Consider the following 8,159-nt stretch of genomic DNA (forward strand, 5'->3'; position numbering starts at 1 on the left):
AGGCCGTCAGCCCCTTTGAAGACAGTTGAAGAAGTAAACCTCCCACCGTCAAAGAAAAGCCCAAAGGATGATGTGATGTTGATGGCACATCTCTTAAGATGACTGGGAACTTGCTGAACTCAACTGGTTCTTGCACAGGACGGGGTCTCCTGGCCTCCTGATAGCTGGGCGGGTGCTCATCCTGCAGAAGACTCAGCCACGGAGCACGGAGAGGCTGGACTTCCACAGGCCATGGTCAGAGAGGGCAGGGCTGACCAGGAGGGGCCTGTGTCTGCTTGGGCTGGGAGATCCTGGGATGTCCTGCCTGCACCTAGATGCACCCTTTGCAGACAGATCAGACTGGAATGTCAACTCACACTAAGAATGCACTATTTGAGGAAAGCCTTCAAACGTCCCTGGGAATCACCCGAAGGAAGCTTCAGGCCTGTCTTACAAGACTGCAGCTTGGTCCCAGAGGGGCGGTGAGGAAGAGAAGGAAGCAGCGTCCCTGGAAGAGGGTGCACGTCAGCATCCGAGAGCCCTCAGATCACACACCTGCCTTTGGAAGAGAAACAAACCCCATGGAAGGGGAAACGTTGCAGTTTATGTAAGGAGTGGTGCTGAAGCTGAACTGACGAAGAAGATAATATTTAGCACCCGCTCAAAAAACAGTCCTATTTATGAAGAAAAAGAGTTAGTGAGCTTCAAACCCGGAATCCGTATGGGACCTACTATCCCACAGGGTTTTCATGAGGAAAGCCAAGGCTCATGGTGTGCAAATTATACGCATCCCTCTCCTGGGGGGCTGCAAAAGAGAAGTGACCCCAGAGAGGTGGTGTCATCAATGGGAGTGCTAATCAGACCCGCTTCTATGGTAGTGAAAAGTGTTTCATTTTATTGCACTAGAACATGCCTTAATGAGATAATGGCCAATGTTATCTCTTTTAAAAGTGATGCCCTACTTTGAATAAAATGAATAATTTGTTAAAGACGGGGGGAAAAGTGCTCCATTAAATTATAGCAGCATAAATAAATCAAAAGAGCAAAGGGAGAGGAAAAGACGAATCTGATTAGATGGAGAGGCGGTTCTAGGCTGAGAAAGAAGCATATCTTTCTTTGGAGCTCTGACCCCACAGCCAGGCAGGGTTTCTATCTAGATTTAAAATTAATAGAGCAAAACTCCAACTAATGATGGAGCCACATGCTTTTATTTGGATAATAACCCTGCATTCACCTTTTTTATGAGTTTAAATTATAAGACAACTGGAGAGCTGATATTGCCACTTGCCTTGAAGATGAAATAAGCCAATCACATTCCTACTTAAATATATGTGCACAGGGGCTCAATTTCAGTCCTATCGTGGGTATTTCATTGCACCGCCGAGTCTTCAGGAGGTGCGTAGCATGTTGTATTTATAATCCTATAAAGCCTTGCCATTACTGAGATGGACCCTGAAGCCAGAAGACAAGGTCAGAAGAGAGCCACTTCTGCACGGGAAAGTGATGGAGGCTTTGATCTGCCACGCCTCACTTTCCAATTCCATCTCCTTGGCAGGCATCTGGAGACTCCCTGAGCACTTGGGTCAAGTTTTAACATCAGCCATGGCCATTGATTGCGTTGGTGTGGGATTGCGGTGTATTGGTCTTATAGGATCACATGTGGAATGTTTAGTGATCTTTTTATTTATTTTTGCATACACATTTAAATTTTATCCAGTTTGTTTTTTTTGTAGTGTTCCTGGAGCCTGGGTAGTGTTAGGAATGAAACAGCTATGTCTCCACTCCCTTTGGCTTTGTAGTCTATAAATGGCGATTTTCCTGATAACAGAAGGGTGAGTGGTCTTAACCTAAGCAAGGGAGGATCAGTCTGTGGACTTCTGCAGAGATTCCATGGTGTCATGTTGTGACGTCGGCTGCGCGTTCCCAAGAGAAGCCGTCCTGGAGTTGTGAATGGATTTGCCTACCTGACAATAGCCACATTCTTTCCGCTGAGGAACGGGGTTTTCCTGTTGGATTGGCCTTCAAAATCTACTCCTTGTCCAACTGTGGGGCACGCAGTACCCGAGAGTCAGGTCTCCACGGTGGGTGCCTCCACCTGCAGGCTCCACGACGCCCCCAGGGGAGGCCCGTGTCCACCTGAGCCCTCCTGGTGATCCAGACCCCACATTCAGAGCGGTCCTCCTGGAGACTGGAGTGTGGGAAGTTAGATGTGCTGGGTTAACTTTCTTTTCACAAGTTAAAGTCACATTTGGAGACTCAAATATCAATTATGTCGCCGTAGGAATTGACTAGAACAAATTACATTACTGGTTCTACTGGCAGCAATGTGGAAGTCAGCAGACAACGTATGTCTGGAAATGTTGCTCAGGAAGTTCCAAAACGAGAAATATGGTGGCCCCTGGAGCTTGGGTTTCCAAACCGTGGACCACTTCCTTGGGGCCTCAAGAAAGCCACCACTCGTTCCCAGGATGGTGCAAGCAGGGCCTGTTCTGCGTTTGAGCCCCAGGCGGCGCCTCTACCTGAGAAGCAGACTGGCCTTCTGGGAATCCGGGGTTAATTCTGTAGATGCTTGGCTTCCTGGAGAGAGTGGCAGCAGCCCCCGTAACTGTGAAAAAGAAAGCCTCACCTCGGTGCTCACTATCTTTTCATGTGGTGCTTGAAACATAAGATTTTGTTTCTGATATGCAATCTTGTAACACTTTGCTTTTGTGTGTGTTTTAAGATATTTGAACAGTTTGTCAAGACAAGAATAAAGGAAGAATACAAGGAGAAGAAGAGTAAATTGCTGCTAGCCAAAGAAGAATTCAAGAAACTTCTAGAGGAATCTAAAGTGTCACCCAGGTAGGGAGAAAGGAATGTGCCAGGCAATTTCCAGGACTGGAAATTTTCCAATTCTGATAAGTGAGCTTTGAAAGTCTGCTTAGGTTAAATCACGTAACCTAACGTTCTGTGGACATCAAAGGTGTAATTTTAAAGACCTGTTGGAGAGAGCAGCCGTCCCCAGCCTGTGAGGTCAGTGAATGAACCCCCTTCTGTATCGGTCCAGCAGACAGGTGTGTGCTGCTAACCAGTGCGCCACAGTCATTCTGTTTTCTGCCTTGTCTAGTTTTCAAAATGTGAGCAACCCTGACTCCTTGGCCTAAATAACTAAGCAATAGGTCAGCCCTCATGAGATGAGGTCTAATTTCTGATCTACTCATCAAGGAGTAAAAATACAAAACGAGCAACAATAGCAAAATAAACTGGCCAATCCCCTCGGTTCCAGATGCCGGAGGCTTGGCCAGAGTATGCAGTGAAGATCTGACACACGGGCTGACGGACGAGGTGAACTGGACGCCAAAACTCACCTAAACTAATCAGGCATTCTTTCTGTGAATCAAAACAACTTAGGGGGCCGACCCAGTGGTGCAGCGGTTAAGTTTGCACATTCTGCTTTGGTGGCCCAGGCTTCGCATCCCGGGTGTGGACCTACACACTGCTTATCAAGCCTTGCTGTGTCAGGCGTCCCATGTATAAAATAGGGGAAGATGGGCACGGACGTTAGCTCAGGGCCAGTCTTCCTCAGCAAAAAGAGGAGGATTGGCAGTAGATGTTAGCTCAGGGCTAATGTTCTTCAAAAAAAAAACCAAATTAGTAGGAAAATAGACATTAGGAGTTAGAAAAATACATAAGCTTATTTTTTCTTTAATATTAGCTTTGATTGACATTTAAAAAATAGTGAACAGCTTAGAATTATAAAACTACTACTTTCATAAGTATAAAAATGATTAATTTTAACACACTTATTTTAGAATGGGATATTATTTTTAAATGGACAATTATTTATTATTATTTTGGATAACATACATTCAAAATTATTTTTTATATAGACATTAATTCATGTTTGCTTTCTCTGAAGAGGTAGGCGTCTACACTTTGATCAATAATTGGTTAATTTGCTTGGTCAGTAAATGGGTAACGTAAGTTAGTGTTGGTTATGTAGTCCTCATAGAATTTCCTCAACTATTTAAAGGATAGATTCCTTCTGAATGGGAAAAAAATTAGCATGAATCATCCCCGTGACAGAATGCTAACCTAACTAAGAAAGCACATGTGTGTCTAATGATTTGTAAATGGTGATTTTCTATGGCTGAGGCTGTCCTGGTGAGGACGTTGGCTTCTGGCCATAGCATCCCTACATCCTATCAGGGTCCCTATGACCGTGGGGGTGAGGAAATTGGTTCTGGAGCCCCTGCCCCAGGGCACAGCCCAGCCCCTCCTTAGCCCTGGCCATGGGGTGAGGTATTGGCCCTCCACGAGCTTCTGGGTCATCCTCTAAACGGGGGATGGCTGCCCCAGCCTCACGGGGCCATCAGGAGGGTGTGTGAGGTGCTGGGAGTGGAGAACACACGTGGTGGCTGGCAGGGAGGGGGCGCCGGGGACGGAGTGCCGTCTCCTTCCTGTTATTATTATTAAGGACATTGAGCTGATGTTCCCTGTCTGCCCATCGGTAAAGTGTCAACAGTAAGCCAGCATCTCCCCCTCTCACGAATATATTATGAGGGCAAAGAAGACAACGTGCAGAATGTATCGAGTGGTTAGGAAAAAGATCACACACACACGGAGAAGGAAAGTGAGTGGGAGAAATTGAAAGACGTAAACTTACTCTTCTTTAAAATTAGGTTTAATTGCCTGTTTTTTTTAAATGTACACTGAGCATATATTAGTTTTATAATTGTAAAACTATTTTTCATTTTAAAAGCAGCTAATTCTGCAACATTGTCAAAAACTTGTGTAGCTCTTCTTCATGTTGTCTTCCTGCCGTCTCATAGGCGTCCTAGTGAAACTTGTGCGGTTCAAACAGCTGCATGCGGGATGCTGGGCGAGTTAGAGGCCGGCGGCCCCAGCGTCCTCAGACGCAGCCTCTTGGGTCTTCGCAGCCTACCGGTTGTCCCAGGCTTTAGTCCTGGTCACGGGCCTCAGCTTTCGCCTGAGAAGCCCGAGGGAAACCAGGCTGCAGGGACGGTCCAGAGCCAGCTCCCAGCCCTGCCCAGCCCTCAGGGTCTTGGGATAGGGAGAGGGGATGTGGGGCACGCTGTGGGGCTGGCATTCTGCCGCTCCTTCTTGAGGGCCCCGGTGGCCACCCCCTTTGACTGCAGGCGGGCCGTGTCCCCACTTGCCAGAGGGAAAAGGGGTTCACAGCGCTGATGACTCAGATGACTTCCTCAGGCACCCTGGACAGTTCCCTAGGGTCAGTGGCAAGCTTAGCTGTCCCCTCGGGCACGACTAAGGGGCCACACAGAGTTTTAATTCTCTCTTTCTCTTCAGGGACACTCCTTCAGAGGTGCCCCAAATAGGACCTATGTGGAAGGGGCCTCTGCCCAGCCTGTAATTGAAAATGCTTAGGCTCCTGTCTAGACAAGTAAAGAAAATAGGCCCCCAGGGATTCTCATCTTGGGAGGGAGGGAGGAAGTTGAAAACCAGAGAGAAATGCTTTTCTTTCAGAGAAGTGTGTGAGCCAGCACGACCCCAGAGGACGAACAGGGAAAGGGCACTGCTTGAGGAGAAGGAATGAGACTGTTTAGTGACAACAATGAGGATGAACCTATTAATTATTCGTCTTGTCTCCTAATGGCCATGTCAGTGTAATCTTGTTGCTCAGGTATAGAAAAAGCTATTGAGTTATAACAATTTAATAGCATAATCAAATGTCTGCAATGAGATACAAAATTCTCCATGAAGAGAAGTGGGGGGAATAAGAGGCACCCCAGGACGAGGCGTGGACGCGCTTCCATGCACCCTGGGCACCTCCTGCAGCGCAGCCTGCAGCTCCGAGGTGAGGGCCCCAGACAGGGAGGCAGGCCAGAACCATCTGCACGCACCCATCCCTCCCGGGCCTCGGCCGTTCAGCAGCTGTCACTATTCGTGGCTTCAAGTTCAGGCCTGGGAGAAGAGACAGCGGCGGGGCCTGGTGCTGGCAAAGGTTCCATTTGGCCCTGCAAAGGTACGCATGCTCTTTTGCTCTTTGAGCCGCCCCGGCCCCTTGGGACTGGCCTCGCTGGGTTGGCTTCATGCGCGTTTCCTTACATGGGACTCCCTCGCCTGGCAGGACAGATTCATTTGATCCATATTTGCGTGCTTACTGCACATCAGCTGCTGGGCTGGACGTTCAGGGAGTTCAGTGGAGAGCAATGCTGATAATGGTGCTTCCACAGGAGCAGAGGAGAGTTGACTAAAATTGTACAGTTAAGGCTCATTGCCATCCAGAACCATGACAAGGGCCGTGAACGAGCGATACACAGTTTTCTGACCCTCTAGATAGGCTGAGTTTCCCTGAACAAGAAACACTGGTCCTGACTTCTAACGATCAGTGGGCTTTTTGTAAATGAGGAGTGAAGAAATAAGGGAAGGGTGTGCTAGGCAGAGGGAACAGCATATACAGAGACCTGTGGCAGGTAGGAGATTGGTGAGAGCCAGAGAGGGAAGAAGACTTGTGTGGCCGAAGCAGTGATGGGCGAGCATATGGGCAGTGAGGAGCTCAGAGAGCAACGGGGCCGGATAGGCAGATGAGGCCAGGCTCATTTCCAGGGGCCCATTAGATGTAAAGATGGGGATTCTGTGGGTTAAGTCGGGTAGGGACCCTGCTGGGCCCCAGTGGGCTGTCACACTCAGCGTGGGGAGGGTGGGCAGGCACAGGAGGCCAGAGCTGTGCCCTGCAGCCCATCTACCTGCTAGTGTTCTGCTTCTTGGGCCCTGGATGTCAGGAGACTAGGACTCGCTCTCAGGGAAAGAGTCTTAGGAAAGCTCCTGTTTTTCAGGACCACGTTTAAGGAGTTTGCCGAGAAGTACGGCCGGGACCAGAGGTTTCGACTTGTTCAAAAGAGGAAGGACCAGGAGCATTTTTTCAACCAATTCATCCTTATTCTGAAGAAACGGGACAAGGAAAACAGACTCAGGCTACGGAAAATGAGATGAGTCTGTACAGAAGGCAATAAGACTGAGAGTTGCAGGGTGAAGAGGGGACGCCCTAGGGAGACCCCCAGAGATCACGGCGTCCCCCCCGGGGGGTGCTCTCCAGCTTCGCCATGGGCTGAGTTCTCAGAAGATTACTGTTTCATATTGAAGCTCTCTTTTGTACCACGTTCAGAGTTTGATGCATTTCTAATTGCCATGATACGTCGATCCCTTGTTTTAATTATGCAAATTCCTTGTAATATACACAAATTATAAATCCACTTCAGGTTTGTAAGTCAGCAGAAACAGGCACCTTCTAGAACCATCTCAAGGCCTTTTCGCGAGTTGAGCCGATTATCTGAAACTTTTCTGAAAACCTTTATGAGTTTCTTGGATTCTTCGGGAGCTCCGTGGTGGTGGGGAACTCCTTACTCCAGTGTCCCGAGGTCTCCGTCTGTTTCCTGAGTAGCAGCAATAGGATATTCACCATTACTCATAGTGACAACTGTGCGCATCTCGACACATGGACCACACATCACCCGCAGGTGGCGAAGGGCGATCGCCTCATTCCCCGGGGACATTGAGCCTGGAGAAGGGGGCTGCACTGTCTGTTGGGGGTCCTACTCAAAAAGGAATTATTTTGTACAAAATCATCATATTAATATTTGAGTTATTTTTATTGTATGCCCAGAGTTTGCATGAGATTTTTCTCATCATCTTTGTATAAAAAATTTTAAATTTTTTTTAATTAATAAATATTTTAAAACTCTGTTTTTGTGGCTAAGACATCCAAGACAATCTCAAGCAGCAAAATTGTGTTTTGACTGAAGATACTTTATTTCAAAAGATTCATAAAAACATGTCTGATTGCACAGAAGGCTGTATAATTACTAGTCAAACAAAAATCTAACTTTTCAACTTACTAGTCGTGGATGGAACAATGTTTGATAAAACCCCAGGTAATCAACTGTATTCTTTAAATTATTGAACATCTCTTTATTTCTAGATTTGTGGAGTTTCTATTCAGACACACCGTCTTTGTCCCCAGTACATGGCAACATCTACCTTCTCCTTAGTTTCCATGAGAACACCAGTAGCACCCAGGGGGATGTCAGGGCAGGTGGGGCTGGGGGCTGCCAAGCCCTCAGGGGCGGGGTCCTTGGGAGGCAGCCTGTGCCTCTGTGGAGCTGGAGGGAGGAGCTTCTGGGGGCCCTTGAGATTTTGCTAGAAGCCAGTGCTCTCTTCTG

At 47.7% G+C, this 8,159-nt stretch overlaps 1 protein-coding gene across 1 annotated transcript in view; it reads left to right on the plus strand.

The window, feature by feature from the left end:
- Positions 1 to 7,676, plus strand: part of TCERG1L (transcription elongation regulator 1 like) — a 223,160-nt gene extending 215,484 nt beyond the window's left edge. Inside the window, exons 11-12 of the mRNA XM_070504502.1 lie at positions 2,702 to 2,820; positions 6,777 to 7,676. Coding sequence (XP_070360603.1) covers positions 2,702 to 2,820; positions 6,777 to 6,933 — 276 coding nt within the window. The 3' untranslated portion in view covers positions 6,934 to 7,676. The remainder of the gene's footprint in view (positions 1 to 2,701; positions 2,821 to 6,776) is intronic.
- Positions 7,677 to 8,159: the final 483 nt, after the last annotated feature.

This window comes from Equus asinus, chromosome 2 (assembly GCF_041296235.1).
Source record: "Equus asinus isolate D_3611 breed Donkey chromosome 2, EquAss-T2T_v2, whole genome shotgun sequence".
NCBI classification, from domain to species: Eukaryota; Metazoa; Chordata; class Mammalia; order Perissodactyla; family Equidae; genus Equus; species Equus asinus.